Source organism: Callithrix jacchus, chromosome 3 (assembly GCF_049354715.1).
Source record: "Callithrix jacchus isolate 240 chromosome 3, calJac240_pri, whole genome shotgun sequence".
Classification (NCBI taxonomy): Eukaryota; Metazoa; Chordata; class Mammalia; order Primates; family Cebidae; genus Callithrix; species Callithrix jacchus.
The window spans coordinates 9,025,355-9,041,840 of record NC_133504.1 but is presented as its reverse complement, the minus strand read 5'-3'; the positions used below and the strand labels follow the sequence as shown (position 1 = coordinate 9,041,840).

The following is a 16,486-nucleotide window of genomic DNA, read 5'->3' as shown; positions in this document are numbered from 1 at the left end:
CTTTTCTAGATTTTCACATTTTTGAGTGCCGTAAAACAAAAATGCCTAATACAATCCAAGCCAACTTTGCCTTTTAATCACAGTGCATTCCATCCTCAGGTATACTTTGTTCTTGCTACAATTTATTGTTTTGGTCCTGTTTCAAATTGTAATGGGAAACTCTTGTTGGCCCTGCTAATCAAGGTTACCAAAATTCAGCGTGCAGGAGACAAATACTTATTTTGCCAGTCTTGGCCAAACAGAATTAATATAAAGACTGTTAAAGCCAAAGAAAGAAATGAAGGCAATGTTAGAACTACTGCAAAGAACGTGGCTTTTCCAATCTAGAGAAAACATGGAAAATGTGAATGAAGTATTGTTCCTTGAAGCCAAACTGACTTTACACAGGATTGGCCAGGGTTCAGCCTGGCCCCAGGGGCGTCTTGGCTGCCTTGTCCTCCTGCCTCTTCCCACTTCTCTGCACTGCCATAAAACCCTCCCCACTACAAGCCCAGCTCAGTTCAGTCCTCCCACCCTCCTCTATACCTCTTCTTCCAGTCAGGGAGCTTTCTTCTCTCCACCTTCTCTGTACTTGTCAAAGCTGCAGATGTTTTCCATAAGTGTAGCCTGTCTTGCTAAACATTGCTAGATGGCAAGAAATAACGGCATAGACTAATTTATTCTAGTTTAAGGTTAGATCTTTCTAGGGGTGTTTGCAGTAAACTAAAAAAAAAAAAAAAAAATTCTTAACCATTGAGGAGAATTGACAACAATAGAGGTTGAAGCACTAAGAGAGGTCTGGAGTAGGGATATTTTTGAATAAAAGCAGTTACTTAAGTAAAACTCAACTCTGGTGGTGGTGTAGCTCTTTGAACATGAGTTGAAAATGACCCTCTCCCTGCTCTAAACTATACACTTCCCTGTGATTATTAATTACGTTTGTCAAGGTGTTTATTTTTCAAGTCATTTTTTTTCATTTAGCCCTTTTCAGTGTGAGTCACATTTACATAAACCATCTCTTAAACCAACTCATGACAGGCCTGAAGCCTGAAAAAATAGAGTGTAAAGTGACTTAAACAGAGCTAGTGACTTTCACTTGGGTCCATGTGAGGCCAAGTTTAGTTTTCTTTCCTAGGGGAAACTAAAACAAACTCTTTAATTCAGTAAGGAAATCTGACAGGGATTCCTGCTGTCATGCTTGCATCGCAGCTTCATTTCAGAAGCAAACCTGGAGAGTTTTGAATCATTGTAAGACATTGACTTCAGAGGGTCAGGTGCTTACAGAGTTTGGGATACACGTGTGGATTCATAGGGATGATGTGTTGTGTACTTAGTTGCAAAGTGACTGTGTTTACATACCTAGATAACAAATAAAGATTGCAGTTTTCTGCTTCCTTCACCTCATAGATTTTTGCATCAAGATGGCAATAGTGTGAAAAGTCAATCACATGGAAAATGTTTCAAGCCACATTGTAGAGATTAGGAAGGGAGTTTTTACTGTCTTTTAATTTCTCCTTTCTTTTTATTTCTGAATGTGGGCACCACTCAAAATAGAGGAAGAATGCAGAAGATCTTATTTATTTTTCCCTCTTTAAAAATTATTTTGGGCTGGGCGTGGTGGCCCACGCCTGTAATCCCAGCACTTTGGGAGGCTGAGTCAGGCGCGTCACAAGGTCAGGAGGAGTTCAGGACCAGCCTGGCCAATATGATGAAACCCCATCTCTACTAAAAATACAAAAAATAGCCAGGTGTGGTGGCAGGTGCCTGCTAAGCCCAGCTACTCAGGAGGCTGAGGCAGGAGAACTACTTGAACCCCGGAGGCAGAGGTTACAGTGAGCCGAGATAGAGCCACTGTACTTCAGCCTGGGGGACAGAGCAGGACATCATCTCAAAAAAAGTTATTTTGCATTCTTATTTTGAAAAATTAGCATGTTTGATGGCAATATCTAGATGTTTTAGAGTCCTCTCTATGTTACAAGTGACATGTGAATAGCGGTGGTTAAGCTCTTCCGCAACAATTCCATTAACTGTCCCTGTGGACGCTGACCTTGTTCAGATTTACTTTCGTAAGTATAGTCTGCAATAATGATTTTAACATACTGACAATCCTGTGTCCCATCTCAGTGAGCTTGCCCACTTTCTCACCGTTCAATGCGCAGGCCAGTTTTCCTTTTTTCCTCTTCTTTTCCTTCTTTTTCTGACATACTTTTTGGTTCAGATACTTGCTCACATCTCTCTGATAAGCACAGTTTGATTTGCAGCTAACTGTAGCAACTGATTTCCATTATTTATGAATGTCATTGTCGGAATCCATTTGGAAGTCTGACTGAGATAAAGCTGATTCCAACTTCTGATATGACCACAGGCAATAAAGCAATTAACCACACTAGTTAAAATGTGCGGAGGCCTGAGCGTGCTAATATCTTTACAACCCAGTATTTACTGCATTGTCCATTAGGTTTGATTTATTTCTGAGAAGATTCAACATGTTATCATTTTATCACAAATAATTTATAATACCCTCTTTCAAAAAATGTAATGTATGTTTCTCATATCAGCCTATAAGCATTAAAATGTTCACGGATTTAAGAGGTAGAAGTAGGGACATCAAAACTATGAGTAATATAAATGCTTAATATTCTTAAAAGGTTTGGTTATGAGACAGTAGCATTTAAATCAGTCTTTGTGTGTTGTTATTCTTTATATATATTTTGATTCTGATTGGCACCTAAATCTCATACTCTTACCATGTCAATCAGAGACAAGAAATGGAAAAGCTTTATGTATGCACTACCAGAAAACATTTTCTCACTCTTATCATCCACAGTATTATAAAACGTGAAATTTCCAGAATAAATACAGGATTGGAAAAGTCATTAATAACAGCAGTCTTTTCAAAGTGTCACCTAATTTAAACACTTTTGCTTTAAGTTATTGCAGTGTCATGAGTTTTATTATGCTCAATTTATTAGTAAAGGCTGCAGAGTTCACAGCCATTTATTTTTCAGGGAACTTGATTTTATCATTAATTTTTAAATACATAATACTCCCACTTTATTTTTAGAGTGCACTTTATTTGCAAAGATTGGTTTACTCTGATCAATACAGATGTTTTCAGGTATGTATTAAAGCAGAAAGCCTAGAAAGTCAAAAATGTACAAAATGTGCAGCTAACTTTTTAGACGTAATACTCCAAAATCTAATGTGTATACACATACACGTACATATATATGAAATACTGTGTGTTATATCGATTGCTAAGTTAAGGTGAGAAAATGTAAGAAGAATGACCAAACTCCTGTTTCTACTGTATGAATAACTTATCCTTGAAGGGAACCTTTTCTCTTCCAAAGGAGTGACATCTGGGTGGGAAAATTTTGTTGTTTAAGACTGGAGCCAGAACACAGAAAATAATTCTGACAATTTCTATTGCCTCACAGGTCTGCTAAACAAAATTGTGTCACTGCATTAATCCTTTCTCAGGGTGGAGTTCTCATGGTTGGGGCCACTTTACTTGTCCATCTCTCTGGAGATGCTTATGGGCTTAAATAGTTGACTAAGGAGCTCTAAGTTGGGGCCCCGCCGGCCTCCCATAATTGCACTCACTTGATGGTATGCCACGTGACGCTACCGTAAATGCCTGGTGCTGATCCCTAAGAAGCCTGAATGCTTGAGTGTTTATTTCAGAAAGAGATTCTTAAAATAAATAAATAAATAAATAAATAAAAGAAATGAACACTGAACATGTACTCACTAGTTGTTATCTTTTTTTCCCCCTAATTAGGACAGAATTTTACCCTAAGGCAGTTAGGAGTTTGTGAACCAGCAACTCGAAGAGGACTGGCATTTTGTGCGGAAATGGGGCTTCCCCACAGAGGTTACTCTATCAGTGCAGGGTCAGATGCCGATACTGAAAATGAAGCAGTGATGTCCCCAGAGCATGCCATGAGACTTTGGGGCAGGGGGGTCAAATCAGGCCGCAGCTCCTGCCTATCAAGTCGGTCCAACTCAGCCCTCACCCTGACAGATACGGAGCACGAAAACAAGTCCGACAGTGAGAACGGTAAGTTTCCTTTTTTGCTTTATAATGTTGGCGTTCAGTGCTTCTGTCTGTTTTGGTTAGTCCAGGGGGGATGATTTTCTTTCTCTCCTCCTTCCTCCCATCCTTCTTTTTCTCTCTTTCTCATCCATTTTGTTTTTAATGTAGTAGAACCCAAGAAATGTCCTTGAATAATGCATTTTTTCCTGGAAAAAAAATCAATATTTGACATCAGATTGTTAAATTAGACAAGCAGTCTATGACGTGTTGGCTATAGTTTTGAAAAATAGTTTATTCATCTACAGAAAACAAAAATTAGCTTTGACTTACCTTGGGTCATGTCACCTGTTGTCCTCTGGGGCAGCAAAGCAAGTGTTCATAAAGTTTACCCAAAGCTGTCTTGCAATCACAGATGTCTTTATAGATTCCTCTTGAAGATATCTCAAAGAAGGTGCAGAATCTTAGAATGGATGAGTGAGCACGCAGAATAGTTCATTAACAGGGCTCAAGTGATTGAAGAACAAATTTGATCATGCTTTAAACTTACTAGTTGATGAGAGCAATTGAAATCTTGGTAAAGAGGGGGAGAGTGGCCTTTGATGTTCTTTGGGGACTGGATTACTATGCAATTAAATCTACACATAAAAATTGGATTTTAGGATATCCAAATAGCAGCTTTGTATAGTGTAAGAAAAAAAATGTCTTTATAAGTTATTGGGACTTTTTTTCCTATTGCCAATGCAGGATAATTTTTAAAAAGTCAATTTGTATGCAATAATAAGTTTTGAAGAAAACTTAATTTTTAGTCAGTGCTGCTTCTAGGAAGAATTGGAGCAGCAGCAGCAATGCATCAAATACAAAATTCTTCTTCCACTTTTAATATGAACAGTGTACTTGCTACTGTAGTCTTCAGGGCGGTTATTAACGCTGTGCATATCCGATGCATCAACAAGCAAAGAGAAAATTAAAATGGAAGAACTGCATGACATTTGAAAAGAAAAATGGTTGTTTTATCAATGACATTTCAACTTTATTATTTATTGGGTGACTTTGCCAGCTTTGCTTTGTAAAAGGAAAGTGGAACTATTGCTATCTTCCAGTTTCAGCAAGTCAGTGTGAGGAAGTGGTACCCAGTGCCTATTCCTTGTTTTCTTTCTATTCATGAGAAAGGGTCTAATTTAAGCCAATACAATCAATTTCTTATCTTATGTAGAATATCTTAGTGCATTAAACCAAAGTCAAGATCAAATAATAACAATATATTCCATATCTTCATTTTGGAAGTTTCAGTTCTTGGTAGAGACTGGCTTTATTTCAACTCAAAAGAAGAAATAAGGACAGTTATTTTGACAAAATGAGTCTTAGAATCAGGCTACCAACATTTCTCTCAGCCAATCCATTCACCTTAGTAAATCCTGTGTTTATATCAATTTTCGTAGTGGATTCAGAAGTCACTAACCTTAAATATGTATGTTTTGAATAAATATTGCTTCCCGTCCAGCTGCACTTCACATAACACTTCTTGAGCAATGGCAGGTACAATGGTCATATTCTAAGGCAGCACCCAGCATTTAATTTTCTTAAATTACACAATAAAATCTGTGATGTTATAGAAGACTAGAATGCAGCAGGGTAATGCGATCAGTTCCAATTATCATAGAGCATCCATATCTTATCTAGCAAATATTTATTAACATTGGGTCAGTTTGCTCTTTCCACCCAAAACTCTTACAGCATCTCTTACTTTCTAATAGCACAGGTATCTTGTTATGGTATCTGTATTGGTAAAATATGAATTAATTTTATTATTTTTTAAATTATACATCTGCTAAAAGGATCTCATGGTGAATTCTCAAACGCATGTATTTTTTTTTCTTTCCGGAAAATATAAACTTTGTAATCTTTAGCTAACAATATATAATATCCAAATGTTATGGAGAAGGGAAGGAAGACTTGTGAGTTTCTCACACCACTGCCCACTCCATTTGCATGGATTAAAATTAATTAGAAGAAGAACTTGTTTCCCCAAGAATCTACTAGACCTTGTTCTTTGAGTGAGGTAAAGGCAAGAAAAGTTACAGTCTTTAATTTCTCCAAGTGGTGGGTAGGAAGCAGAATGAAGAGAGACAGGAAGAGCGTCAAGGGCCTTGCCTTGAAATTCAAAACATTTGGCAGCATTTATTAAGAGTAAACAGGTCAGCCAAGTTAAAAGTATAAAGTGTCAAAAGCAGTGTTTGTCGAGTTCAGCAACATGATGACTTAAACTTGTGTTTACTCTTTTTCTGAAGGTTCAGTTGTGGTTGTACTTTTAAACAACGTTTTGATGGTCTGAGAATTCCCAATGAGAGTGGTTTAAAGAAAGAAACAAAAGAGGAAGTAAAATAGATATGTTGTCTTAATGAATACTGGCTCTTTCATATATTTAAAACATATGTCCACAGAAACTTTTCAGGTTAATTTATTTCTGCTCAAAGTTCAGTGATTACTTAGAAGGAACAAGATATCATTTAATGTAATTAATTATATGAAGATATGGAGAAGCATAATTTTCTGAAGTATTTGGCAGATCTTATAATTTGGAATTGTGGAATTAAACAATAGCATTAAGGATTTTTTTCTGGAAATTAAAATTGATGTGTCTTTTCCTTAAGCTGAGTTGTTGTATGAAGTGAAATTTGCAGTCATATATACGTTCTTCTAACAACTTTATAAACAACAGTCTCAAAACTAGTTCACATTTTTACCTATATTAACACTTTTAGTCAAGTAATTCTAATGTAAAGTTACAAAAATAATTCAATTCTGCTATCTTCAGGAATTTTAAATTGCTCTAACTTTAAAAGCTGATTTCTGGTTATATTTTCCTTTGACTCTTCAATGCTTTTCATTGTCGACTTTTATTCATTTCTGGACTAGCTTGAGATGTATCCTTGGAAGTTCTATTGTATCACTAAAGGTTGAAAAGCGAAGGGTATGGGTGAAATAACTCACCAAAGGGAAACTAATTTAAGAACCAGATGCTGATGTGTTTTCATCTGGTTTAATATGGGAGCTTTCCTAGACTGTTTTCTTCATTTGAAATAACTGTGAATGAATCTATTTTCCCCAGGAAAAAAAAAAATGTTATTTAACATTGCAAAATTATGCAAGCGGCACGCCTGATGTTCTACTTACAACTTCAAAGAAGAATGTAGTCACTGAAAGGGATTAGATTTCATTTATTTATCGATAAAGAGGCCAACAGTTCAAGTTAAGAAGGTGCTAGAACTGCTGTGAGGCTAATGAAATTTTGATGGCCTGAGCATCCCACAAGAGTAAGAGGACATTCGGACCATGTCACAGGGCTCTCTGTTAGCTGAGATTCAAAACAAGTGATAAGATTTATTCTTTTGCAAAACTAACTTTTTAACAGCCATAGGGATTTGCTGTTACAAAGAATTTTGAGAAAAAAAATTTTTTATAGTATACTGAGTTTCGAATGTAATTCCAAATAATAATCTCGTTCAAATGAAGGATGTGGGAGAAACCCTTTCTTGGCACCCACTGACTGTTGCGTAGTGAGCTGCCATGCACCAGGGCAAATTCTGGAGGGGCAGTGATTCGGGATCAACTACGAATGGCAATTTGTGTAAAAACGGTTGGAAGGTTATAAAATCAGTGTGATGGGACACCCTGATTAAAGGCAGAATTCTCAGTATGCTGTGGATTCTTGTAGGCGTCTCTCCTGTCTCCCCGGACTGAAATCCCACCACCCAGCTTTGCAAGCGCTGTCATCTGACCTCAATTCCAAATACCTATTTAAATATCAGGAACAAAGAACTTTTTATTTTTCTTTTCAAAACATCAGTCTTTAAGCTTTAAAAATGTTTGCATGGAGAGTAACTGAGTGTCAAGTTGTGCAGAAAATCCAAAGAAGGGTAGGGTTGCTCCTTGCGTCAAGGAAATAAGAGCCAGAAGTCATCGGGACATTGAAGATATTTTGTAAAGAAATATAAGTGGAAAAACATGTAATAAAGTTAGGTTTGTGATTAAATAAATAAATAGTTTGCGTGTGCATCGCTTGCCAGCAGCAGCCGGGCGTCCATTGTCCTTTGTCATCCTGCAGTGTGACGTTGTCACAGGTGGCTGGATTCGGAATCACACTGGTCAGGGCTCACATTCTTTCATTCATCCCCTTAGACAGGGACCCCCTGAATCACCTAGACAGGGAGTTGTCAACTCTTGCATCCTTTGTCTGCTGCTTCTGCTGCGTGCTGAGTTCTGGAGAGGAGGAGCTCCCAGGCTGGAGTCTTAATTCCTTCTTCCTGCCTCCTCAGCCCATTAGCGCCCCCTTGGAGAAAGGACCTTTGATGTAAGGCAGGCCAGGAGGAGTGGCACTGCTTCTCCACCTCCTCATGACTCAGGACCCTGAGAGCCTCCACTGAGCACGGTCTATGCGAATGTGATGCCCAGAGGCGGGACACCTGGTTTCCTATGGGCACTACCACCTCCCAGCTTTGAGACCTTGGGCAAGTTTCTCACCCTTCCGGTGCCGTGGTTTCCATGTTGCAAATTAGAGATACGAGTAAACAGGGTACAGCCGTATGAGTTTAGGGTTGTTCTGAGAATTTAATGAGTTCAGGTATGTCTGGTGCTTACCGCAGTTCCTGGCATCTATTGAGTTCCGTCTAAGTGTGTGCCCTTATTATTTGTAAAAGGTGGAAGATTATATCTGTTTTATGTGGCTATGAAGATGTAGTTAAATAAACACTACCAAGTGCCTACCTAGTTTGGACCACAGTAGATAGCCCCTCCTCCTCTCCCCAACTTCTCCTTTCTTACCGCTCACCCGCCCCAGGGCTGCAGTCATCCAGTGTTCTGGCAGGATGGAGGAGAACTAACGCTGTCTTCCAGACAGGGCACCAATCATTCGCACAGTCTGGAATTTCTGTCACCATTTATTGACTCTCTTATTTTTCTCCAAAACCCAACGCCCCTTTTAATTTACTGTAATTAAATGAACGTACATTGAATGGTGCTAATAATTAGTCTGATGGCTTAGACTTCAAAGATTTTAGTATGCTCTTTCCCCTCCTGGCCAAAGAAAATTTCAAAAGTAGTGTTTCCCTCAAAGGCATGTTACTTAGACAGCTGGTCAATTAAAAGGCAATTTAACTGATGCTCATCAGTTCACACAATGAAATAAATCATTCCAAGAAGACTTCATTTCTCACCTGGGCTTAAGCAGTGTACCTGTTGTAGGACCCCACTAATGCCACATTAATTGTGCATGATACTGAAGTGTTATGGGCTGATTTGGCTAATGAATAAGGGTACAACATTAAGATGCAGTCTTTTTAAATGGAATAGACACTTGCTTTGCACAGCTGAAACACTTTTCAAGGAACCAATTTTACTTGTCCTTTGAAATAGTATTTTAGAAGTCTACTTTCTCTATGCAGAGATACAGTCACATCGTTGTATTTTAATAGGAAAAAGGTGTACCCCTTAAACCAATTTGACAAACGGCTGTAGCGTTAGCGCTTTCATCAATCTCTAAACAGAATTTCAGCTATTTTGCAATCCAGATTTCCATGCCAGGCAGAATGTGTTTTCTGGAAAGAGGGCAGTGCCATTCGTTCTCTTCCTGAGTAGCCGCGGGTAGGTGAGAGAGTGAGGAAACAGACGGTCTTGTAGGTCTTCTAGGGCTGATTACATTCTAGGAGTGTTTGTGAGAAACTGCTAGCCTCCTATGCCGTGTAACTGTGATGATTCTAGGACTATGGCGTAGAATCCTACGCATATCTCTCCCGGCTCTTTGCAGGAAGGGGTAGTGTCTTCGTTTTCTGAAGATGATTTGAAGAGAGGTGTACTTTCTCACCTCACTAGCATAATTCCATTCCTTCAACTTTATCCAGGAACCTTTCTGTGAGCCTACTTCAGACATGGATTGAAAGACATAAAATAGAATTCTGTTGCTGTAAGAATCACATGGCATTTCAGTGTTATTCTAATTTTACGAGATTCTATTACACATACTAACCTATAACTTGAATATAAATTTCACTACGGGCCCTCTTCCGGCATGTGATGGTCAGTTCTGGCATGGTCTCCCGTGATAAATTATATTTTATGTTTTATGTGCACTGGAATGTCAAAAATAGCAAAAGTAATATTTCAGTGGGCTTACTAAATCAAGCTCAGAATTAAAGTGCTGCTTCGCAAAATGCCGTCAAATAGTTGCTAATATAGAAAAATAATTACGTTTCCTTGATAGATGTACATTTACAGTTTCAGTAGTGACTTGTCATTCTTTGAGCAAAAGCTTCCATGTTTCATTTAAGGATGAAATAGATTCACTTCATGGGTATGTGCAAGTCACTTTTTAGTATAATAACTTATGATTTAAAGAAAATTCTAAAAAATTTAGTATTATGAAACTAGAACTAAATCAACTCTAAAGTTCACTGCTGTTATTATACACTTAAGTATTTATATACATTTATATTTTTCTGTTCTAAGAGGATTTTCAGAAAGCTTGGCAGTCTGCTACTCTTCACATGGAAATTGCCGTTTCTTTTAGACTCATTTTGTGTACTAAGTGTTTTTGTTTAAAGTATACAGAATATATGCTGTCTCTGCTTCAATTCTAAATGTTCTTTTAGTTGTAGAGTTGAAATTAAAGTGAAGCATGCTATGAACGTATCAAAACTGATGATGTATGCTATTTTGATTTTTGAATGTGTTTTTGATATCCTTGAAAAATCACAGTGGTAGCAGTAAAATTATTTTAATGAATTGAATGGCAGTGAGTGCTGAATCAGGTTTATTGATGTAATTATCACTGAAATAGAAAAAATAAGTGTTGGAGCCATAGAACCTTAGTTTGTTTGCCATTCTGTGGGCATTCAAGTGTTTGAAAAGCAACTAACTGAGGGGGATTTTTTGGTGTTATTTAAAGAATATTCTTCTCAAGTCATAATAACTGTTTATTAACATTACATACACGTACAATTTTACACATGATTATCTTGCATATTATTTACTGAATAGTTTGAATACTAACTTCACTATATTGAAATTCTCTTATAATTGTCAGTTGTCTTGAGATTGTTTTCCATAATACATAGGCTGTACACAAATGAAATGTGAAGCCTAGCATGCATGTTAAAATGGACAGAAATGCAGATACACTTAAGAGCAACTAAAAATGTCTGATGACTATGGCCTTGACTTTAATCACTCAGAACCTGAAAACTGAATAAAGTTTGAGTGTAACTTATTGAATAGATTTCTTATTTAGTGTATCAACTAAGTCTTCATTCAACAAATAATAAATGCTGAATATTGTACCAGGAGTTGGAAAAACAAAAATGAGTAAGGTGTATTCCCTGATGTCTCGAAGCTCACAGGCTGGTTGGGCAAACTGGCAAGTAGGCATGTCATTAGGTTTTAATGTGGCTAGCGTGATGACAATAGAATATGCAGAGTCAATGTCAGCCCAGAGTTGACTGTTGCCAGCAGAGACTGGGGACAGGAGAGGAAACAATGATCCATACAGAAGGAAGGAAGTGGCATTGAACCAGAGCCTGAGGATGTGGAGAAATTCAAGATGTAGACAGAACAGCAAAGGAGAATGTGTAGCATCCCTGGGGAATGCTCCAAGAGCCACATGGAGTTTGGTGCGTGGAACACGTAAGGCTGCACAAGCAGCCCCAGAGCAGACCCAAAGGGTCTTCATGGTGATGCGAAGGGATTTGCACTTTTTCCTGCAGGTAATGGGGAGGCTCTGAGGGACTTTAATGCAGAGGAATACTCTGGTCATGCTTACATTTTACGGAGTACCCTGAAAGCAGTGTGGAATGTTAACTGCCTTTCCTCAAAGAGTGCAACTTCCCTGGGGACATAGTTGGACCTCTGTGCTCATCTCACCTAATAACCTGAGTCTGGAAATGAAGGTTTTGTTGAATGAAAAAATAATTGACTTAGAAGTCAAACTTGGAAGCGAATTGGCCAATTAGGCAATATTGTCATTATCAAAGTGGGGAAATAGAAAAGTTTGGAACAAAAACCAAGAAGGAAAGGGAGACCCATTTAAGTAGAATCAAGATTTGATGATTAATTGGGAGAAGAGAAACATTTAAAGAGACTGCCTTCCCCAACATGAGAGACTCGGTGAATGGTGGTGTAATCCAAGTGGCAGGTTAAAGTATTTTGTTTATGGTAAAGTTAGTAATTCATATGAGAACAGATAGCGTTTGAGGTGTCTGTAGGCCATCAAATTGCAGTAATTTATTAGGCAATTTATGTATATATATATAAATATATATATTATATTTATATATATATATCTGAAAGCAAATAGAATGAGAAAAGAAGTCAAGCTAGAATTCTAAGCTCACCAATATTTACCATAAAGGTATAGATGAAACACCAATAAAAGAAATGAAGAAGGACCTTTTATAGATGCAAAAAAAAAAAACCCGAAAGATTAATTGACAAAAGACAACAAAAGAGACATACTGTGATCAGCAGAGTCAAAAACTTCCAAAAGTTGCCGGGCACAGCAGTACCCATGTCTGTAGTCCCAGCACTCAAGAGGCTGAGGTGAGAGGATCTCTTGAGCCCAGAAGTTAGAGACTAGCCTGGGAAACACAGTGAGATCCCATCTCTTAGATTAAAAAAACCTTCCAGAGAGGATAATTTAAGTGTAATGGGTGTGGAAGTCAAATTGTGGTAGGTGCAGAGTTGAATCAAAACCTTCAATGTGGCACCAGCAAGTGGAGGTTATCCTTTCCAAATCTCATCTAAGAAAGGAGAGAGCGAGGCTGGGGAATTCAGGGATGGAGGTATTTGTGTGTTGAAAGACATTTCAGCGTCTTCATAAGGAAACAGAAGGAGCAGCGCAGCTTGGGGAAGGTGGAATAGAGAAGACGGAAGGGAAATGGAAAGTGTCTGGCCTCTGAGAGACCAGGAGCGAAGGGATCCTCAGAGTATGAATGCAGCTAACTGCGACTCCCTCAAAACTTTTATCTTTTGTGGTACTTTTCATCTCACAACATGTTCGCTATAGACAAAGTTTACTAAAAAAGACGTTTCTGTCTAAGCTGGATTGAAATCATAACCAATTTCAAGTCAGGGTAGTGTCGATTGATAATATTTGATAGAACCGAGAGTCCACGTCATCAGAAGGTTTGGTGGGGGAAGTCCATTCTTCTCCAAAATTGATTATCTTACTTGAAATAATTCTGTACAACTGTAAAACTGGAACTGCACTTCCAGATTCTAATGGAAAACAGGTATTAGCTTTGGAGCCAGAACTATAGGAGTGCTGTCAACGCTACTCCAGGGACATGGCTAACTTCTTACTTCCTTTCCTGGATCCTTGATGTGTGTGTGTGTGATGTTTATATATATATTCATATATGTGTGTGTATATGTATGAATGTGTGTTCATATTCATATATGTACGTGCATATATTCATATATTTCTGTGTATATATGAATATGTATATCTCCATATTCACATATGTGCATATATATGTGTGTGTGTATAATCTTCACCCTAAGGTCTACATGAATAGCTAAGAAGTAAGTTTCCACGTTAGTAACTGCCACATAGTTTTGCACTAACAATCTTTTTTGCTTATAAGCAAAATACATGTTTATAAACATAAAGTTATATAATTAGATTTAAGTTTTTAATGAACTTTTAATGAATTAGATTTAAGTTTTTAATGGGCCACTTTTATTCTTCATCTGTATGTGTATATATTTTTAAAAAAATAAAAATTGCAACTTCAGTCTTGACATATGTTTCCACAAACTATTAGATTTTTTTTTTGTAACATAATACTTTTTTCATGCTGTGATTCATCATAGTTTAACGTATCTGCTACTTTTGGACATCCAGGTTTGAACTTTCACTGCTATAAATTATGCTGCAATTATTATCTCAGCAGCTAAATCTTTGCCTCTAATTCTGTTATTACCTTAGGATAAATTCTTGGAAGTGGAATTTCAGAGCCAAAGGGCATGTACAAACTAAAGCTTTTGATACACCCTGTCAAAATACACTGCAAAAAGGCTTGTATCAATTTTTACTCCCAACAGTATACAAAAGTGCCTTTCCCCCCAGGGCATGATAGGGAGTGTTTCCATGCTCTAGATTTTTGACAGTTTGACAGATGAAACAGTGTCTTACCTTTGCTGTAATTTGTATTCATTTGATTAATGAGTTGAATATATTTTCACATCTATGTACCATTTGTGTTTCTTCTTTTGTGAGTTGCCAATTCATGCCTCTGTCCATTATTCTGTTTGGATGTATGAAGAAATGGGTCACCCAGGATATAAGGAAAACTGAAGGCAGACATGGACTTCGAGGACACCAGGACAGTGACTCTGCTTTTTCTCCCTTGTGCACATGTAGCCTTGATGAGACAGCTTTGGTTACAGGACCTTTCATATATAAACATCTCCTTAGGTGGGCCTTCTGCTCATAGATGTAGGTGTAAGTTTCACAGTAGTGAAGAACAGGTGTAAATGAGCTGGGGCTTAGCACTAATGTGTGGTCCTAAAGTCTACCTGGATGCTGCCTGTACACTTTTTACTGCAGATTCCAAGTGCCGAGAAGTTCTGCATTTACTCCAGTTCAGACTAGCAAGTTCATTTCCACAAAGTTTCTGTATCCTTACTGAATAAATGAAAAACATAAAGCAGGGGATAAATAGCAATGGGAGGTAAATCTCTTTTCATCAGTCCATAGAGTGTTGGAAGAGAGACAGGAGGTATATAGAGATATAGATACAGTCATGTGTCACTTAACCCATATGTTCAGAGAAATGCATCATTACACAATTTTGTCATTGTGTCAACATCATAGAGTGTACCTACATAAAACTAGATAGTATAGCTCACTGTATATTTAGGCTGCATGGTATAGCCTATTGCTTCTAGGTTACAAACCTATACAGCCTGTTAGTGTACAGAATACTGCCAGCAATTGTAACACAATGGTACGTATTTGTGTATCTAAACCTAGAAAAAATATTATAAAAATATGGTAGTATCATCTTATGGGGCTACTGTCATATATGTGATTCATTATTGATCAGAACATTATTATGTGGTGTGTGTCTAGAGATATAGTTAATTATGGACATGGTTATATTTTTTATTAAGTTGCAAATAGTTTTTATATTATATGAATCCTGTTAACCTTTAATCTATTTGTAAATATTTAGATCTTAATATTCCGCAAATATTTTCCTGTTTGATTTTAAGGTATTTTTGATATAAAGGATTTTTTACAAACTTTAAAATATAGTCAAATCAGTAATGTTATTTACTAGTGGCCTCTTTTATGTTTAAAATATCGATTTCACTCTACAGAAAACACTAATTATATTTTTTCATTTATATGTATAAATATAATGAGATTTGGCCGGGTGCGGTGGCTCACGCCTGTAATCCCAGCACTTTGGGAGGCCGAGGCGGGTGGATCACAAGGTCAAGAGATCGAGACCATCCTGGTCAACATGGTGAAAACCCGTCTCTACTAAAAATACAAAAAATCAGCTGGGCATGGTGGCGCGTGGCTGTAATCCCAGCTACTCGGGAGGCTGAGGCAGGAGAGTTGCCTGAACCCAGGCGGCAGAGGTTGCAGTGAGCCAAGATCGCGCCATTGCATTCCAGCCTGGGTAACAAGAGCGAAACTCTGTCTCAAAAAAATATATATATAATATATATATAATGAGATTTTTCCCTTGTTTATATGTCTATATCCTTAAGTATATTTACTGTATATTATATATATTACATTTAATCCATCTGAATTTTATAACGTAATAGTTGAAGTAGGAATTTAATTTTTTTTACATTGTCCACTTTGGTAAATGTCATTTAAGTTTAAGTAGGGAATACTTCATTTTGTCTAAATGTATGTTAATCTACTTATATCTCAGTAATGAGACATTAGTAAACATTTCTTCAGTCAAACCTTTGCAAAGAAATGGGATAGGATTTGTGAAATACAATAGGTTTAGATACTAAACTGAGGTTTGATTTCTGATAGATTTAGAATGCTAACTAAAAATAAATATTTTCAGGAATACACAATTAGCCACTAGCAATGTAATGTGTGACCTTCAGGCATTGTAAAAAAAAAGTGTAAGAGTAGAAAAGCAGAAGTAAAGAAGCTTTTGGAAGTTAGATTTGATGTCAGAAGCCGTTATCAAGATCTATTTTTCCGTAAAAATAAAGTGTTAATCCTGTGAAAAGTCAGGTTACATAAGCACATAAGCATAACATTTAATCCCTATATTACATATTTTGAGAGATAGTTTTAAGGAACAAAATTTTTTTTTGCTTTCAAACTTACAGGCTTGTAGATACTGGGCTTTAAAACAAGGAAACAATTAGATGAAATACGTTGCTAAACTGCACGTTCAGAAGAGAAAAGCAATGAGGATTCAGAAAAGGAAAGGC

At 37.2% G+C, this 16,486-nt stretch overlaps 1 protein-coding gene across 17 annotated transcripts in view; it reads left to right on the top strand.

Annotated features, from left to right (window-relative positions):
- The window catches only part of TENM3 (teneurin transmembrane protein 3), a 651,969-nt gene that overhangs the window by 195,266 nt on the left and 440,217 nt on the right, over positions 1–16,486 (top strand). For 13 of the 17 annotated variants that reach the window (XM_035292578.3, XM_078366204.1, XM_078366203.1 and 10 more), the window contains exon 3: positions 3,764–4,042. The exons of the other annotated variants lie outside the window; for them this stretch is intronic. In XM_035292578.3, the coding sequence (XP_035148469.1) occupies positions 3,764–4,042 (279 nt within the window). The remainder of the gene's footprint in view (positions 1–3,763; positions 4,043–16,486) is intronic. 17 annotated transcript variants of the gene reach the window in all.